Source organism: Protopterus annectens, chromosome 13.part0, assembly GCF_019279795.1.
Source record: "Protopterus annectens isolate FY-2018-M chromosome 13.part0, PAN1.0, whole genome shotgun sequence".
Lineage (NCBI taxonomy): Eukaryota > Metazoa > Chordata > Ceratodontiformes > Protopteridae > Protopterus > Protopterus annectens.
Genome location: NC_056747.1, coordinates 1,236,669,562 through 1,236,690,646, shown reverse-complemented (window position 1 = coordinate 1,236,690,646; position 21,085 = coordinate 1,236,669,562). Strand labels below are relative to the sequence as shown.

At 38.4% G+C, this 21,085-nt stretch overlaps 1 protein-coding gene across 1 annotated transcript in view; it reads left to right on the top strand.

Moving 5' to 3' along the window:
* Positions 1-21,085, top strand: part of LOC122788223 (CD63 antigen-like) — a 397,284-nt gene that overhangs the window by 358,807 nt on the left and 17,392 nt on the right. Inside the window, exons 5-7 of the mRNA XM_044055242.1 lie at positions 1,200-1,289; positions 1,905-2,051; positions 5,756-5,839. Coding sequence (XP_043911177.1) covers positions 1,200-1,289; positions 1,905-2,051; positions 5,756-5,839 — 321 coding nt within the window. The remainder of the gene's footprint in view (positions 1-1,199; positions 1,290-1,904; positions 2,052-5,755; positions 5,840-21,085) is intronic.

The window sequence follows — 21,085 nt, the reverse complement described above, 5'->3', positions numbered from 1 at the left end:
AAGAAATTACTTTTTAAATGTAAGTATAAAAGCAGCTGTACACTTGCAATAGGTTTTAACAAACATATGTTATATAGAAGACTTTTGTCTAATACATTATCTGATCCTATCACCACTAGTAATTAATGACTGCATTGAATTCTGTCTACCTCTAATGTGTTAGTGCAAACAGTAGTTGCACACTCTCACAGGCAAAGAATTCCAGGCTTGAGCTTCTCTTCCAGTGCTGACACCCAGTGTGCATATTTCAAACTCAAGGCAAAGACTGAACTCAACAGCTGCTGTTTTGGCTTAAAATGAGTCCCAAGTTCTGTTCCTATTTGGCTTTAACATTGAATGCAAAGTGTATTGATTACATAGCTACATGATTCTTGAGTGAGATATAGATTAAATAAAATAATGCATCCTTCGACTTGTATTGAGCTTTAGGCACTGTAAATATGTGCACATCTGAGAAACCAGTTTCAAACTTTAACAGCTCTGCTGCATTTCCACTGAAATAAATTACATATTATGCACAGTTCATATGTTTTACATTCATACATTTTACATGCTGAAAAATTTATTAAAAGCGACAGATTCATTTTTAAACAATAACATTTTAATTTCCAATCAGTCTTTATTTAAACAGCAGTTAAAATGTTGACAAAATGTGCAGTCCTCCTACATGGTGAATCTTCTATCCTTCATAAGTGGCCAGCTTAGAGTATCCTCACTACCCAAGACCTTGAAACTAACTAATAAAAAAATTACACTTAACTCTGCTTAATACAGATTTTCTAAATGTTTTACGAAAAAATGTATTGCTAGCTTACTTTGCCTGTTTTGTAACAAACATGGAAGGGGGAAGGCTGTTACCATCATCTAGACAGTGTCAGCAAAGACTGAACTCGAGACAGGAGAAAGTAAAAGGCACCAGGTAATGTACAGTAGAGTAGGGAACAAAATAAAGTATAAATATGTAACTAGAGGGTTCAGTTAAATGAATTTTGAAAGTCCTTTTTGAACATGTTTTGGATAAATTAATATATGAAACACTAGGCTGCAGGTTGCTCTGCAGTATTGTTAATTTAAATTTGTGTTATGACGTTACCACATTGCCATGCTTTACTGAATTTATATGATGTCATAACACACAGGTTTGCAGCTAGTTTCACTGTTGTCATGGAGAAAAATTAATGCCTATTTTTTTCTGACAGATTGAGAACATCATCAGAAAACAAGCGCTGAAAGGAATTGACAAGTACAGTCCCAAGACAAGAGAAATTGTGGATGATATTCAAGATGAGGTTTGATTACATTTAATAAAAGACAAAAACTGAACAGTCAATATTCATAGCTTCATCTAGCAGTTAGGAATGCTTAAATAGCTGTGATCAAGTATTAGATGTGGAAGGATAATTTCATGGGCTCATATTAGCAATGCTGGTTGTTGTATTTTAAAGCAAATGTATACACACTGTGCCAGTATCTCCAATACTGGTCTGTTGAACAGAACTAAGCTTCAGTGACTATTAAGTTAGACTGGGAAGTACTTTTACACAAGCTACATACACTTTACTCCATTCATTATGACGGCATTCAGTACATCTCTTCCTTACTTGACTCTGCTCCTGAAACGGGTCAACAGACATTACATATAATAATGCTACTTCCCCTCCTTTGTTCACTTCTGGAAGAAGAGGGACAGAAGTGTACTTAGTCATTTGTATGCCATACCATAAGTCTTCTCATCATCTGAGTTAATTTTGTAAGCTTCAGATAACATTCTAAAAATGTGTTTTCAGAAATCTGAAATAAAGTATTCTTTACTGCCTCGTTTTGCAAATCATGTAATGTACCTATATTTTACAGTTGGGTCTCACTTAAATTTTATTCCTTTTGATTGTTTCTGTGATCACCAGTTCCACTGCTGTGGAGTTGATAGCTACACTGACTGGTTCTCTAGCCATGGCTGGGGCAAAAATGGCTCTGTACCTGATTCCTGCTGCAAGGTGGAGAAAGAAACCTGTGGGTCTACAGATCTGTCATCTAGTAACATCAATCAAAATGTAAGTCAGATAATATATTCAATGATTTCCTAAGCACAGGTGCTGGTACAAGGATTTCTCTTTGAGTATTTTAGGGTAGTTGTAATCTCTCGATAAGGTCCATCAGCTGTGCTTCTAAGAGGAAGAATCGAATAAGCAGGGTATTTGACTCTCCGCAGCACTTTGTGTTAAAATGTTTTAAATGGAACCTTGTCTTCTGAGGGGAAGGTTGATTATTTCTGCTAGATGTATGTTTCAGTACCACATAAAAGATTTTGAAGGTCATTTAATGTTGTCAATGGTATAGTATGTTGAGGAATAAAGAATATTTCTTGCAGCATATTGCATGCTTTTGAGATTAGAAAGTAAAAGAAATAGCTGGGCCTCATTTAGCAAACTTTCATACAGGATTGTATTCTCCCATTCTAGTGTCAGCTTCTGGATATGCATATCTGGCCTGAGCTCAGATGGTCCATCTCATGCATTACTACCTTCACCAGAAATGTCCAGTCCTCCATATATTCTCCTTCTTTCTCAGCAACTTCAAAGCAGAATTCAGTTAGCTGCCCAGTTAGTAGTCCTGCACCCACCTTTGAGGGGCGATCTTCATTCTCAGCAATTTTAAGTTTCAATGCTTAAAATGTATTTATTGTTTGTTAACAGGTGAGTAGACTAGTCCAACATGGCCTTAATGGCTCTTTTCAGTCTGACCATCTAGCAGACCTTGCCCTAATGTGTTCCCCCTCTCCTATGTGGGGTCATATTCCTCATCACTAAGTGAATGTCTTTCATTTCTGGGGTTTATGGCACCCATGACATATTGAATGTGTGCTGGTTACCATTTGACTGCAAAAACAGTTGCTGAGATTTTGTTTCTGTGCTTTGATTTTTTTTTAATATTTCACAGAGATAACAATGTTAAGTCCTATACTTAGACATTATATAACAACCTCCAATGTATGTGCTCTATATCACCCAAAGCCTGATACTGCTATGTGTTCCTGGCTTGCAAAATATGGGGGTTACCAGTATCTAGAGGTCTGCATTCTGCATACATACATAAATAAATAAAACTATGTGAATAACTGAGTTCCTTCTGATAGCTGTGGTTTGTTAAATGTTAAAAAAGGTCAGGTTACACTTTCCATTTGTAATAGCTCTAGCCTCATGGGAGGGGTGTCTTGTATGTAGGGGGACTTCAGTGGCAGGCAGCCTAGACAGTAATTCAGCAGCATAATTTCTTGCTACTGCACAACAGATTTATCTAGTATCAATGGGTGGACATATAAACATCAATAGAGACTGTATGTAAGGCATAGATTTTCCCCCCACCTGCCTAATTTAGTCATAATGTTATCCAAGAGGCTAGCATAGTCCACATGAGGGAGGATGTGGCTTTCTGACCAAAAAGGTGATCATAGAGTATATGTGTCAGTATAGTCTGTTCTATCATAGTCAGAAAATCAAATATCCTTAATGGTACGAAATCTTTAATAAGCAGCCCATACCCCCTGGCAGGCAACAGCAAAGAAGGACAATTTCAGCACATAGTGCAGCTACTGGCAAAAAAGAAGCAGGACAGGTTTGATATGGCATGTGCTAGACAATTTAAGCATTGCATCAACTAGTAAATCTTTAGCTTGTACCCATGGCACACACTAGTAGCATAAAATATGAAAACATACGCTACTACCATACTTCTCAACTGTACATCATTACCAAGAATGTTCCTCATTTAGAGTCTTAAAAATTCTATATTCCACTCTGTTCTGTGTTGAAAGGATCTGTCAGACATTCATTACTAGGAACATTTTTTTTTTCAAATCTCCATGCTAAATACTATTGAGTTACATTAATTCATCAAAAGAAAATTTTGTAATTATAAAGTAATACATTTTAACCATGCTGTCAGCTTCTTAGTTGCAGTTGTTAATAAGTAGTCCACATTTTGCTGATTTGTTCCACATTACAAGTAATGTTTCATATTTTGGAGATATAAAGTTGAGAGCTATGGTTACTATGGAGTCACTTTCCCTTTGGGATGAAAACAGCTTTTTGCCCATTCCACAAGTGTCAGGAAATGCTTGGCTTGCAGCCATGCCCAAACTATTTGGGAAAATGTAGTTGGAACCATTCCAATGAAGAAGCTGCCCCTGGAAATGTAATACCAACATATATATATATATATATATATATATATATATATATATATATATATATATATATATATATATATAGGTTTACTATTGAAATGTCAAACGGCACTACATTGACTGTACTATAGTCGAACACGGAAGTTCGAAAATAGTAATGTCGACGACAAAAAAACAATCTAGGACTGTGTTTTAACATGGGTCGAGGTAGGGGAGATGTTTGTAGTTCTGAATAATACTGAACACCTACCTTGACCCATGTTAAAACCATTCCTAGATTGATTTTTTTGACGTCGACATTACTATTTTCGAACTTCCGTGTTCGACTATAGTAGTGCCGTTCGACATTTTAATAGTAAACCATATATATATATATATATATATATATATATATATATATATATATATAGTTTTGTTGTCTTGAACTTTGTAAAACCATTTTTGTCCCACTTTTATTTCAGTGGTTAGCATGAGTAAAATAAGTGGATCCATATCAGATCCATGACAGAATACTTACCTGAAGACCAGATCACCAAGACCACATCGCCAACACAACACACAACACATCACCGACAAAGGTAAGTATAAGTACTACGGAACGTAATGTATTCCTGTTTCTGCAATAAAATAAAAAAAAAAAACAAAAAGAAACATGTATATAGCAGGGGGGCAAGCTCCCCTGCACCCCCCCACTTAAATATATCAACTATGAGATCACACCACATTGTGGAAACGGGAATATATCCCATTCCGCACTACTTATACTTAGCATTGTTGAAGATCTGCTCTGTCAAGTGATGTGGTCTTGGTGATCTAGTCTTCGGTTAAGTGTTCTTTCATGGAACTGATAGGTTCCCAAATAAGCTGAGTGTAACTCAAGCTGTTTTCTGTTACACACCATTCTATTAAGCATGACATGATTGAGCTTTCTGCTGACATCAGAGAAGGTAATTCTGAAGTCTGTTTCTCAGTTATGGTACAGACAGTAAAGGGACAAGGAAGATATAGAAATAAATGAGCAAGTAAGACACTTGAAATGAAACACTGGCAACCTACAGGGCCATAACTTTAACTGCTATGAATTTTAACAAGAACTCTTGACATACATTGCAAGTCACTTTGTTTTATCTAGGTTGGATGTAAGATGTCATTTTTAAGTGAGCGATTTTTTTTCCCCGGGCTTATGTCTTTTTTCTTTTAAATGAAATGACAGTACTGAGATTTTCTCTAATGGATAAGTAATATGTTTACAGTAAGGCAGGACAGAGACAAAAGTATGCCTTTTTGATGTTTGCTGATATGAAATATATTTGTGCTTGTTTATAGCTTATGTTCTCTATAAAGAGTGCATTTAAAACTGCCTTAATAGTAGTACTACATTGCCTTAATAGTAGTACTACATGTAGTACGACATTATGGTGAATACATTTTAAAGTTTACTTTTAAACCCTCTTGATTAACTTTTCCGGCTGTATTATATGCACTGTTGTTATAACAATTCTGCCTTTGTTAGAGAGTTACTTAAATACGACACTAACACTGTTGCTGCATTCAATATCTTTTCCTCTTTAGGGGTGCTTGCCAGAGATTGTAAAATTACTAAAGAAAAACATGGTTTGGATCGGAGCAGCAGCGATTGGACTTGGTGTTGTCCAGGTACATAGTAGATACGTCTATTAACAGACAAAACAATAGCTGTAAATCCCAGATGTAATACTGATACTCAGTATTTTAATGTTCTGCAGGGTGTCAGAAATCAGCCAGTATAGCATTAGAGGGGTTACTTGAAGAGAGGTTACAATAGCTCTGATTGTGTGCTTCTGTTTTTTTGGGGGGAGGGGGCAGAGCTTCAGCAGGGACTTGGTATTTCACCACAGTGTGAGGCTTTATTTGGGAACATATAGTTTTAGTCAGGCTGTAGCATGTAGAAATACTTAATCTAGCACTATGTGCCTTTCTGTAAATGCACTAGAAAGCATCCCATATATAATCCAATAGGTGCAAAGGATTTAGACATTTGTAGTATTGTTCGTGCATGTCCTCCCCACAGTCGAGTGGCCTTCGAAAGACATGCGTAAATGGGCATGCCTTCGCTGAAGGTTGGGCATCGGGCTGGCAACTCGGCACCATAAAAATCGACTGCCAATCTTTAGCAGACCGGAGTTCCGCTGTGGCGACCCCTAACCGGGAAAAGCCAATAAGATAAACAACAACAACAACAAACATAGTATTTGTTAGTGTCTCATAACAGAAACACATCTTTCTGGAATGAAGATGTGCATGGTAAATCCAATGACTGCAGACATCCCTGCTAAAAATGCTTTATAGGGCCTTTCCTCAGTCTCATTCCCTGCAGAATAAGCACTCGAACAGGTAACACTGTTGTTATGCATGTTGCATAAGTTATGATAGGCATATAGTTTGCCCGTGCTGTCCAATCTTCTTTACTTGCAGAATAACGTCCTGCATAATGTCAACTGCACAAACACATCTATAAGAGCCTCAGCTCTGAATAATCAACTATATTGTATCTTGTGTTTTTTAGCAACCCTTCAGTAGGCTGGCGGACTGATCCACAGACCCTTTTTAGCCATGAATTGGGTCAGTATGCAGTTACGTCATTATTAATGTTTCAAACAAATAGTACAACAATTAAAAGTATACAGTGTTAAAAGTATGACCAATATATAACCAATAATATAAATACATATATATATATATATATATATATATATATATATATATATATATATATATATATATCTATGTTTATGGGTCTACTTCATTTGGTCGACTCACATTTGGTCGAGAATGATTTCAGGCAGCACACATCACTGAAAGCTCATTTGGTTGAATTTCATTTAGTTGAAAATTAAATATAGTCCCTGCCCCACTGCAGTGTGACCCTGGAATGAGAATATTAAGTAAGGGGAGGTGTGGGGGGCACAGCCCCCCACATAATTGTAGTGTACTCACTCTTATATGAAGGTGTATCCATTAAAAAAAAAAAAAAATATATATATATATATATATATATATATATTCAGTAAAAACTATTTGCAAAATGTGGGGGGCTACCCCCCACACTGCCTACCCTGATCTGGCCAAGGCATTTGACACAATACCCCACTCAGGCATTGTAAACAAACTCATGGAATTAGACATTGGACAGCCATCTGGCTCTCAGATAGAACCCAAGAAGTTAGGATAGGGGAGTCCACTTCCACAAAGAGACCAATCAGAAGTGGAGTCCCTCAAGGTTCCGTGCTGCTTCCACTCTTTTTTTGGCATCTGCTTCTTAGACATCAAAGCCAAAATTAAGGGCCTCTGGCTGACCAAGTTTGCTGATGACTGCAAACTAGGAGCAGTCATAGAATCTCCCCAGGAGGCTAAAAACCTCCTTGAAGGGTTAACACAGAGAAATAACTGGTGCCAGAATCATGATTTAAAACCCAATGCTAAGAAATGCATAATAGTACCCTTTGCGAAGCCAGCTACTCCAGGAATCTACGTCATTGACAACACACCCATGAGAGCAGACACATTAGTAAGGGATTTGGGGATGTATGTAGACAGCAACCTAGCTTTTGACCAACATGTTTCTAAGGTAATAAAGAAATCATTCTATGTTGCTCAACTTATAAACAAGGGTATGGCATCCTGGTCAAAGGAAGCCATTATTCCGTTGTATTTGGCCCTCATTATGACCATTATTGAACACTATGCCCCCCTGAGTATGTACCTGACTAGGCTTGTGCAACAAATGAAATGGCCACAGATGTTTCTCACAAAAAAATACAGGAAGTAAACAACATGTCATGTGTGGATCACCTCAAACCCCTATCCCTATGCTCTGTCTCCTACAGATTGTTGAGGGGAAATCTATGCTTCGCATACTAGGTATCCCTGGATCCCACTCTGATGGACCTTTTGCATATCTGCAAAACACATGCCATCAGAACTACTCAGTTGAAAGACTTAAACCTTGCCTGGGATGTAAAGGACTGGTTGGAGGGACGAGTATGTGTCTCAGATAGTACCCCTTCTCTGGAACACCTAGTGTGTGTATGCATGTATATGTATCTGTGTGTAAGCATGTGTGTGCATGTGTGTGCATGTGTGTGTGTGTGTGTGTGTGTGTGTGTGTGTGTGTGTGTGTGTGTGTATTTTCAGGCTTCATCAGTTTGGGACCACAAAAACACCATGGATAGAACAAGTTTTGAAGATGGAAAGGAGACATTTTTTTTTGTTACTAGATTCTCCCCGTTTTCCAACACTTTGGAAAAATATAGTAAGACGTCTTTGGTATGTGATATGTGATGATGTCTCAATTGGATGTCTTTTTCCTAAACACATTACTTTTTCATATGGCAGATATAGTAATTTGAAGGAGTTGTTGAGTGGGGATGCCATTAAAGTGGGATCAAAAGACATAGTGGGGACACACATTTGTGGTAATTGTTCAGTGTGTAGCAGGGGTTAGGAATTTGGATGGTAATATAATTAATGGTAGAAGGTACAAAGCCACAGAATATTTCAATTGCAATTCTTTTGGAGTGGTTTATATTATTAGGTGTGATTGTAGGAGAATTAGTTGGTATATTGGACAAATGAAGAGAAAAGTTAAAGTACATATAATGGAACATCTTGCGGATATAAGGAGACAAAATATGGACAGTCCAGTAGCTGGTAATTTTATCTCTGCACATGGGGGAGCGCTAATAGCTTATTCTTTAGTGTCTTAGCACAGCCAAATTTGAAAGCTGAAGGGAATTTTAAAAGGGAATTTGATATGTTAAAATGCAGGATGATCATAAACTACAGAACATTGTTTCTTAGTAGGATGAATGTAGATAGTAATATAACTTTATAAAAGAAATTAATTTTTCATATGTTTACATTTGATAAAATTATGAATAATAATAAAAAATAATATAAAATAAAAATAAAAAATATAGGATTTTATTAAATTGCATACATTGTTATAAAAATGTTTTTGTATGTAAATATGTGTATATATATATTGTGTTTTTTATGAAACTGTGTTAAAATTCAAGTCTATGGTCACTCTTGCTACTATTGCTTTAACATTTTTTAAATATTTAATTGATTGCATATTATTGTTCAATCGGAAGCACTGAGTGTATAAATCGGATAGCATGTAGTAGGATTAACTATTCCTAGAAGGCGAAAGGCCGAGGTACCAGAATAAAGTTGATGCAGATTTACATCCTTTGGTGTTCGTGGTTCCTGTATTGAAGCCGTTTTTGTTATTTTTGTGGTTCAGAGGTAGAGTAGCGTTTATTATGTCTTCAGATTCATCAGTTTGGGAATCATTTTTTTCATTTATTTAATTCCAGTTTGTAAAATAAATGTTGTAACAGTGTGTCACCAGACCACAACTTCTTGCCCCACATGGGGATTGTAGAGGTTTGTCCAAAAGGGAAAAAGAACTAAAGACAGACGGTAATACAAATTTGTATTAGTGCTATTTAGAAAAATCAGTCTCACATTGTCAGACATAGTAATGTTTTTTTGTAAAAGTGACATCCCTGTTTTGGAGAGTGTATAGTATGCACAACTTACTGGGCTAGGATTTTTGCAGTGCAATTCGATCAGTATAAGCTTAGGAATCTGGCATGTGAATGAAGAAGGGCACCACCATATCAAAGAAGCATTAGCAATTTATGCAGGAGTTTCAGTCTAAACATAGAGGTTGCAAAATTATTAAAATTTCACCTTTCTTTGTAATTTAAAAATGTTTGACCACAACATAAATTTTGAATTCTTAACAATCTGACAACAGTCAAGAGGAGAAGGTAGACATTTGCACCACACCACACTCATCACATAGTCTCACTAAATCTACACCACCAAAATCCCCACATAGTAACACAAAAACATTCATGGAGGTTCTCAGTAGTAATCTGTCTAAGCAACAGAGACCTCCAAAGCAGAAATGCAAGTAAACAAGTAACCTGCATCACCCAACACAACCCAAATGACACATAGCCCACAGACTCAGTGTGCCACTCAACCACGGCCAATAAGGCAAAACAACGTATCCAACACACTAGTCATAGGTGACTCTATAGATAGGCACACTGATGTACCACTCACCAGGCTAAACAAGGAGAAGGTTACTGTCAGCTGCCTGTTGGGTACCAGGATCCGCCACATAACCCACGCACTCAGGTCACTCCACAACAAGTACAAATATGACTCTGTCATTGTCCATGTTGGTGTGAATGACCTGAGATGTACCTCCCTGGACTACATGAAAAGAGACATGGAAGAGCTCTCCAATCTTCTAGCCCAGGCAGGTATGACCTTAGCCCTGAGTAGCATTCTGGCATCGCCCAGAATGATACCGCAGTACAAGGACAAAATGATTGACTTCAACAATTGGCTGAGCTTCTGGTGTTATTCTAAGTGGATCTAGTATCTGTCTGCTTGGGGTGACATGGTCGACAGACCACGATGCTTTGCCAGAGATAGCCTGCACCTGTTGCCCCTGGAATTCCAGATACTGGCTAAGGCTCTTGCCACCCCTATAGTGCCTTTTTTAGGCAAGGTTCAAATGACAAATTCACCACCGTAACAGGAACAGGCAAAAACTGAGGGTAATGCTACTCAATGCTAGAAGTTTAAATCTCAAAATGCACTCACTCGAGGCACTCCTTAAAATGGAGAACATCGATATCTGTGCAGTGATTGAGACCTGGTTCAAGGCTCCAGAGAGCATCCCTGCACTACCAGGCTATAACTCATACCACACGTTTCGGCCATGTAACCTGGATCGAAACACCAAAGGCAGAGGTGTGTCCATATTCATTAAGGATATCCACACCTCCAGGCTAGTTGCTCAGCATAATGCATCCGAGGTTATCCAAGTGCAACTAACTCTGGGCAAAACTGCAATCCAAATTGTAGCTTGCTACAGATCCCCCACCATGCCCCAGGATTCCTACTCCTCTTTTCTTGATGCACTGGAAAATATTAGGGTTCAACCAAACACCCTAATAATGGGCGACATCAACTACCCCACCATTAACTGGGAAAACTACTCATGTACCAACTCCTTAGCTCAACGCTTTCTGGAATTCATAAACTCCAATGCCCTGGATCAACTTATCCACACCCCCACCAGAGGCAACAATATCCTAGACCTAGTCATTACCAACATGAGTGACCGGTGTTCCACACCTGAAGTCACATCCTCGTTACTCCGATCTGACCATAAGCTAATCACCTGTGATATCCGCATCCCACCCCCACCCTCCATTAAGGAAACCACGGTAAAAAATTTCTCCAAAGCCAACTTCATGCTTCTTAAGACAGAAGTGGTGAACTTCATGGCACCCATGCAGATGGACAATACAGTTACAACTGCTGAATCCTACACAAATGCACTCTATAAGCACTTACACGAGTGTATGGATCGTGCTATCCCAAACAGAACCAAGATGCTATCCTCCAGAAAAGGAAGCCAATCTGGTGGTCTCCTGCCATAACCAAACTGTACAACAGAAGGAAGAAACTGTTGCAAAAGAGAGTAAAATCCCATGAGTGGAAGAGCTCCCACCAAACTGTACAACAGAAGGAAGAAACTGCTGCAAAAGAGAGTAAAATCCCATGAGTGGAGGAACTCCCTGGTCAGCCTAAGTAAGAAGCTAAGATCCCTTATAAGATCCTCCAAAGATAGCTACAAAAACAAAATTGCCACTAATTTTAATGACAACCACAAAGCATTCTAAAGCTATGTCAAGAATCTCGATGGCAACACCCAGATCTGCTCTGAGTTACGGCACGAAAATTACAGAACCAACTGATATTGCCAACATCCTGGCAGATAGGTTCAGTGCTAACTTTACCACCCCCTCACCCCCTAAAGGGCCCATATCTATACAGGAAGAATGCAGAGTCCCTGTAATCACAACTACGCAGGTAAAAGCTGCACTCTCTAAAGCCAAAAACACAGCATCCATGGGACCGGACAACATCCCAGGCTGCGTTTTACATGAACTTCAGAACGAACTGGCTCCCCACCTAAGCACCATGTTCAATAATAGCCTCGCATCAGGCTTTGTGCCCACTGAATGGTGCACAGCAACAGTTATCCCACTCCACAAAGGGGGAGCCACCACTGATCCTGGGAACTATCGCCCTATTAGCCTGATGAGCCTGGTCTGCAAGTCCATGGAATGTATCATCAAGGAACTCATAAACAAAGACATTGGTAAGCTCCAAACTCTGCATCCCACCCAGTTCGGGTTTGTGAAAGGCAGATCATGCCTCCTGAACCTGATCAACTTCTGTGAGGCAGTCACCAAAGCTGTAGATGAGGGTAAGGTGGTTCACATAGCCTATACCAAGGCTTTCGATACTATCCCCTATTCTGGAATTATAGCTAAACTCACTAAACTAGGTATAAATCCCTACGTGACAAGATGGGTTGCCAACTGGCTCACTGACAGAACCCGCACTGTAAAAGTTGCTGACTCCAAATCTGACCTCAAACCAGTGACAAGTGGAGTACCACAGGGTTCAGTCCTGGGACCTCTCCTGTTTGGCATCTACTTCTCTGAAGTACAGGCTAACACAGAAGGCCTCTGGCTAACAAAGTTCGCAGATGACTGCAAACTAGGAGCCATAGTCAAGTCCCCAAATGATGTGGACATCCTACAGAAGCGCCTAGCTGAGACAGATGCCTACAAGCTCAATGCCAAAAAGTGCAGTGTCATCCCCTTTGATAAAAACTCTGTACCCATGAACTACTACTAGGCAGCAATCTACTTAACACTGAATGTGTGATAAGAGACCTTGGGACCCAGGTGGACAGTAGTGTCTCCTTTGATAGTCACATCGCCACAGTAGTCAGGAAGCCATTCTACGTGGCACACCTCATCATAAAAGGGTTCTCATCCAGGAAAAAAGAGGTCATTGTGCCTCTCTACTCGACACTCATTAGACCCATTATAGAGTACAATGCCCCTTTTGGAATGTACCTCACAAGACATCTGCAGCAGCTGGAAAGGCCACAGAAGTACCTCACAAAGAGGATTACTGGCCTCAAACAAATGCCCTACACTGACTGTCTCAAAAAACTCCAGCTTTACTCAATAGCATATCGCCTATTCCGAGGTGATCTCTGCCTAACTTATAAAGCTATGTCAAACCCAGAGCTGTTGGACATGCTACACCTAAAGAAATCCCAATCGCTCTGAGCTACATGCTCTAGGGACCTACGCCTTGTCACCACAATAAACAGAACATGCTGGAGGGATAGATTCCTGTCCTGGAGACTTCCCATACTCTGGAACAGGCTACGCATCTATGCCAAGCAAAGCTCTTCATTCTCTTCAAGAAAAATCTTGATGAGTAGATGGGAAATAGGAAATACACCCCGGGGATCACTTCTGTGTCTCTGCTCGGCAGTGGCACAGGAAAATAACTTTCTTGGGTGGCGTAAGCCAGGGAACCTTGTTAGCTAGGCTTACGTAGGCCCTTGGGCCGATATCCTAGTACCTACCTATGAACCTATGAACAATTTTGCTTAAATATAAGTTCGAACTGGTAACATGAGAAAAGCTAAATATAGTAAGACTCCAAACCCATCATATGTTTATATTTGTAGGAACTCTGATACAGATATTTTATTCATATTTTGCTAAGTTGTTAGCCATATTACAAAGAAAAGATTTTTTTTTTTATTGAAGTCATTTAGCAAGCTTCCTGACTTTATGTATTATTATAGAAAGGAGAAGCAATGAAAACTAATTTTGCAATTGAAGGAATATGTTCTGCTTAAGTTGCAAGTTTTCTGTCTTTTGACAGCAAATAAGAAAAGGGATAAATTTATGGAAAATATGTGTAATCAATATTCGTATTTGTTTTGCTTAAATTAAATAAGACTTGAACATTCAGTCTTTTGTCGAATACTTTGTTTCACTAAAACAAAATGTTTACTGAACCATGAGAGTTAAGTAGCTGCTAGCCTTAGACATCAGGTTGAGAAAGTTGTAAACTCAGTATCTAGTTGCTTTGCTATTGCCAGATACACTAAAACATTTTCATTTGTTGGTAAAAAATAGAATCACTCTTAAAAAAAATCCATCCAAAACACCTTTTACCAGTTTTAGACATGGGGTCGGGGTGTCAATTAAAATAGACAGATTACTTGTCTTCAGGTTTTCAATTTCAGTTTAATTATATTAGTAATGAGGGTGCAGGAACATAACCCTTTGATGGTGGAAGTGACCCTCGAGATAAGAAATGTTGAAGGGTTGCACATTCAGTCTATTTATTATAACAAAAGAGGTTTCAGTTTATTAATCCATTATAAAGTCAGCCTTATTTGTAAAGCTTCATCCCATATCTGTACACCACCTGAGACTGTTTTTCATGAGAGAGTGTGGCAAAATGCTGTTTCCGTTGGGTATGGCATTGAGTAGAAAAAATGAAAATGGTGGCCAGGTCCTCTTTCAGATTCTTGCAGACATCTTCCATGTCCTGAAGAGCTTTATGTAGTCTGTTTGCTTTTCCAAGGATTGGAAACTCAGGATTTCAGACCATGTCCATCACCTATTTCAAATCCTGGAATAATTAATTGTAACTCTTTTGGATGGGGGGGGGGGGGGTGCTGTGCCTCACAGCTGTAAAAATTATATGTAAAATTCATAGTTGTTCCAAAAGATGCATCTTCAGAAAGCAGCAGATGACAAGGATTTGTAATAATTTATACCAGAGTCTGTATTCAAAGGACAATCTTACTATTTCATGTAAAAGTCCTCCTCCATTGAAGAAGACTAGGGAGAAAATGGCCTTTCCATTTTCTTGGAAGAGGAGGTCACTGGAAGATAAACTTGGGGTCTGATAATTATGTTAGAGTGTACCATCCATGGGTCAAAGTATGCTCCAGAAATTATACCTGGCCTGCCTTCTGAATGACTCTTAAAATACTTCTGCAGATATTTAATAATCCAGTACTATTGTCTGGGCTTGTGTTTGTACAGACACTGGATCGTGGACTAGTAAAGGCCTAACTGACAAGTGCAAGAATATGGATGGTTTGTAACCATTTAATTCCCTGAGAGAATTCTTAAAAAAAAAAAAAAAAAATTCTTTCCAGAATGTGACTGTTTCTTCACCAGTCAAGGCTTCACTTGCTTAGGTGTGGTCTACATCCATCCCCCTCCATAACTAACCTACTAAAGAGCTTCTTCACATCCACAAAACCTGTTCCAAAAACAATTTTGCTCTGGTTGGCAATATTGACTTGAATTGGTCCTGTCCCAGTAATGCCCAGCTTAGCAGGTTTTCCTCCTACCACAACCTCACACAGTTAGTCACAAATTTCACAGGAAAACTCCAAGAACAGATTGCAGTTCTCTTCTAAATGCAATAATAATTAATATGGCCCAGAGAATTTGGATTATAGAGAAGTTCTGCCTAATGCCCTTAGCAACTGTTTTCCAGTAGTCTCACTGTAGGCATTTAAAAAGCCTAGGACAAAACCACCTTTTGTATCTGGGCTTTTCGAAGAATAAGGAAACTTACCTTTTACTGCCTTGGGGGCTGTCTATGATGAATCCAGCTGAACAGCTACTCTTAATGCATTGCTCAACTGGGTCACTACCGCTCCCAAACTCACCATTCTGTATCCAGCCTCCTAAAGAATAGCTGCTCCTGTTATTGATAGATCTATTGTTTTCCTACTTCCCATTTTAAAAATATATCATCATCTATCCACTTCTCGAAATTTCACGCCCATCTCTTCCACAGACCTGCCATCCCATTCTCAGCTTCTGTGCTATAACCAAAACAATAAACAAATTAGTGTATGATCAGATTACTGAATATCATAAACAGCCCAGCCATGTTTTAGAGAATGCTTTAACACCAGGATAGTTACCAACTTAGTCACAAGCTCAGTATTTCTCATACGGCAGGCACTTTCTTCCTTGATATAAAAATGCTCCCTATTGAAATATTGGCACTCCAAATGCCAAGTGCCTATACTCCGAAAAAAAAATTAAATCTGCAGGAGAAGATTGAATCTTGAACATCATTCTTCTCCTTAAAATGTCTATTTTGCAGAAGGCAATGCACCCCCCCTCTCCAATGTGACAGGAAATGTCCCCCAAAACTTATATATACTAACTCCAAATTGCCATATCTTGGAGAAAAGGAAATTCCAGGAAATGGCCATCTCAGACTTATATATGTAAGGCCATTTCAGCCATTCAGTCTCTGTGTTTCGGGACTCGCTGTAGTGGGTCCCGAGATTTCAAGTGGTTACCTGTAAGAAGGGCTTTGAATCATTTGACCATCTCCTATTTCTTAACAAATGCAGGTTTTGTGGTGAGGACTAGCAAATAACTTGAGAGCTATTCATCAGGGAATATTTTCCAGATGTATTCAGGTACTTCATATCCAGAAACAGGTTGTTTCTAAGCCAATGTCACTCAAGGTACTATTTTATGGCTAATGTTACTCTTCCTGTCTACCTGCAGTTTCACACTCAGTTTCCCTAAATTTCGGATTACAATGTATGCTGATGATATTTTCCTTCTAGAATTAAAGATAACATGCCAAACAGTCTAAAGGGATTTGTAATCCTACTTCAACTACTGATGAAATCAATTAACAAACTTAGAAGTAATTCCAACAATCAACTACTAGGTACTTTTGTATGCTTAAAGCGATACTCCTTCACCAGCAGAAAATACACCAGCCCTGACTCCAGAAAGGAAGTCCAAATGACAAATAAGGCAAAATCAAGAATCAGTGAGTTTTATTTACAAACAAATGACAGCACTTATTTTAAGCACTTTAAAACCTTGTTACAGTGTGTTCCGTCTCTTATAAACATAACCAGGATTTCATCAGAAAATGGCCACTGTAGAATTACCCAGGCTTTTAAATACTAAAAACTTAATTACGTTATGAACTGATTAATTATCAAAACAACGAATCAACTAGAAAATAGACAATTAATACTAAATCACTAAGACATTATTTAAACACAAAATTTGTTGAACAAGGAAAATACTAAAATAGTGCTCTTAAAAGGATTGACAAAACTCTAAAAACATAAAAAAACTTAAAAAAACTAAAGTTTCTCAACTCTTAGTTTTAACACAGGAACTAAGGAAACATAGTCATTAATACCTGGGAAGTAGTTGGCATGTAAGTTTAGTGGCCAATAGAGTTCCCTAAATTCTAATCTATCCTGCCATGCACCACCACTAATATTAGGGCTGATTTTTTCAGTATAATAAAAGAAAACTTTTGGAAAGTTTTATAACAGAGTGCCTGTATAATGCATTGTCATCATCATGTGCAATAATATCATAATGGTGTTCATAGAGTCACTTTTTTAGCATCCTTTTAGTCTTTCCAATCTAAAACACTGGATACAGTGTGCACATTGCAAGTTACACCACCCCTTAGTACTGCAATTACCTCTGGTAGGATAAATAATACTCTCCAAGGACTTACTCAACCTGACCAAGTCAGATTTCAATATATACTTGCACTGATTACATTTCCCAGTGCTTTTGTGTAACCTAAAAATGTTGGTTGAGCTATTTGATACTTCTAAAATATTTTTAATGTTCCTAGCCATTTTGTATGTAAATACTGATTCCATACCAACAATACTTTGAATATTGTCATCACTTGTTAAAACTGGCCACCAGTTGCTAACTATTCTCTTGACTATTCTTATGCCAGAATTATGTTGTAAAGTTAAGGCTCTAAGTGTATTTTGAATTCTGGATCCCTTTGTTACCTCCTTAAGGTCGAGGTGAAGAAAGAGGTGCATTATTAGTACTAATATTACTGTCTGTATCTGTATTTCAATTATTTGGAGCAAAACCTGATCCCAAAAGCTCTTTCTTGGTCAAATGTACCCCTGTCAGAAATCACATGGGCTAATCAATTGAATTGCTTGTGGATAAGGCTTTTCTTTTGGGAAAATGGGTGATGTTTGTTAAAATACAAGTAACTGTTGGAAAACGTAGGTTTTCAAAAAAATGTTAGAGGAAAAACCTTCACTTCCTTTAAAAAATCATGGTGTCTAAATAATTAACATTTTTGTCATCAATTTGAAAGATGAACTTTAAAAAAGGGGTAGTTTAGTCATTGTAACATACTAAACTAGTGGCTAGGTCAACATGCCCTCTCCATAAGATAAAAATGTCATCCAGGAACCTTAGTTTAGTTATTGTAACATACTAAACTAGTGGCTAGGTCAACATGCCCTATCCATAAGATAAAAATGCCATTCAGGAACCTTAGATATAATTGTTTGTATTGATAAAAATCAGAACCAAATACAAATCTAGATTCCCAGGACAGCATAATCAAATTAGCAAAGATGGGGTCACATGTGTCCACCATCGCTACACCTTTATTTTGCTTAAAAATGTCACCTTCAAAAGTGTTGTTGGTATGGAACCAGTATTTACAAAAGGGCTGGGAATATTAAAAATATTTTAGAAAGATCAAATAATTCAAACAATGTTTTAGGTCACAGAAGGGCTCAGGGAAATGTGGTACCTGTAATCAATGCAAGTATAAATAACCTCTATCACCACCCCAAATTCCTGCCAGATACAATTAGTGATCATTCCCTGATTCGAGTTAAAAGGTTTTCCCCCAACCTCTCTAGACCCCATAAATTTATAGAATGTCATAATTTAACTAACTTCAAACCTGAGACTTTTAATAGCCATCTTGCTGCTATTGACTGGTCCTTCCTCTTTCACCTTTCTCTTGATGAAGCTGTTCACCAATTCAACTCCATCTTCTTAAACATACTTAACACTCTAGCCTCTCCCAGAACTGTCAAAGTCAAATCACGTTGCTCACCCTGGCTTACCAAGTCAACCCGGTCCCTCATGCAAAAAAGAGATTCACCTTGGAAACTCTGGACAAAACTAAATCTCAAGTACATTTTCAAAAATACAAGGAATTTCGTAACCTCACCAAAAAATATTAACATCGACAAAAAAATTTCTACCACATACCTCTAACCTCAGAACGTAGAAATCCCCAAAGATTCTGGAAAACAGTCAACCAAATTCTTTACCCTGGTAATCCCTGAATACCTAACCCCTGCCCTAGTAACTCACCCCAAGAAACTGCTTCCATCTTCAATACCTACTTTATCAATACCATAAGCAAACTTATGCCTACTTCCTACCCTTCCATTACCTCACCTCCCACCACACCCCTACTACATAACTTTCCTTTCTCACTTAGTCCCATTCCTACTAGCTACATTAAAACACTTCTTCACAGACATAAACCATGTTCCCCTTCAGCTGATAGCTTGCCATCACTCTTCCTCAAGTCTGCTGCTAACTCTATAGCATCTCCTGTTTCCATCCTCATCAACCACTCAATCTGTGAATCCACTGTCCTAGCCCTCTGGAAGAAATTCTACACCATACCTATCCATAAACGTGGACACTCTTTAGAGCTCTCTATCACCCAATTGCTACAGTTTCTACACTCTTCAGAATTCTAGGCATTCTATTCACAAACAAATCCTGTCTTATCTCATTTTTGAAAACCTTATCACCCCTACCCAGCATGGGTTATGTCCCCACCACAGTACCTCTTCTGCTCTCATTTCCTTTATTAACAGCATCGTCTTAGCCAGAGACAACAATAAACTAGTATCCTGCCTCTTCTTAGACTTCTCCAAAGCCTTTGACACTGTCTTTCACTCTATCCTCCTTTCTAAGCGTTCTCAACTTAATCTCTCCCCTACTACTATTTCCTGGTTTACCAGTTACCTCACTAATAGACAGCAATCTGTAAAATGGCTTTCAGCTTTATCTCTATTTCTTCCCATAAATATGGGTGTCCCTCAAGACTCTATTCTAAGCCCCCTTCTCTCTGCTGATAATCCCTCTGACTTGCTCACCAGTACTCCAACCTCTTTTAACCTCACTGAAACCTGGCTAACTAATAACCAACTTATACTTAACCCTAAAAAGACTAAACTCCTTCTATTCTTACCTAAATCTCTCCACCATCTTAAATCCTCTTTCACCATTTCTTCCCTAAACAACACTTTAATCTCAGCTGAACCGTATACTAAGCTCCTTGGTGTAATCATTGACGACCAACTTAAATTTGATCTACATGTTCATAACTGTATAAAGAAAACCCACCAAAAGCTTGGCCTTCTTTATAGAAACCAAAAGTACCTCACTCCTAACTTGAGAATCTCTCTTGCCCATGCTTATCTTCTTCCTAATCTCTTGTACTGCTCTCAAATTATCACTAATTTACAGACCTCTCTTCTATCCAAAATTGAAACTACATACAACAAAGTTGTCAGATTTGCAGCCAACATGCCACCAAAATCACATCACTGTCTTTCTCTCCAAACCCTCAGTTGGCTAGAATTTCCAAACCAACACATATATTCTCAACTTCTCTTAATCCACACTATCCTAAATAGGGCCTCCTCCTGCCCAAGTCTATCCTCCCTAGTCTCCTGCTATAACATACAACGCTCCCTCAGATGCACTGACCACTGCCTCTTACAGATCATTAAACCTAAGAAATCTCTTGGACAAAACCTGTATAGCTATCTTCCTGCTCTTTCCTGGAATAAGCTTCCCTTGGACCTCTGAAATATTAGTCATGCACATAAATTCAAGACAACTCTCAGAAATCACCTATACAGCACCTGGAGATGTCAATGTAACCATCCCACCTACATTTCCTCCCTCCCTCTCTCCTCCTTTAATCTTTTCCCTCCCTCACTTTCCTCTCTATTAATTCTGTTACCTCTACAATATTATGTATCCTTACTTCCTGTTTACCTTACTATACTTTTCTAGTGTTCTTTACACCCCTGTATTTTACTCTTTCCAG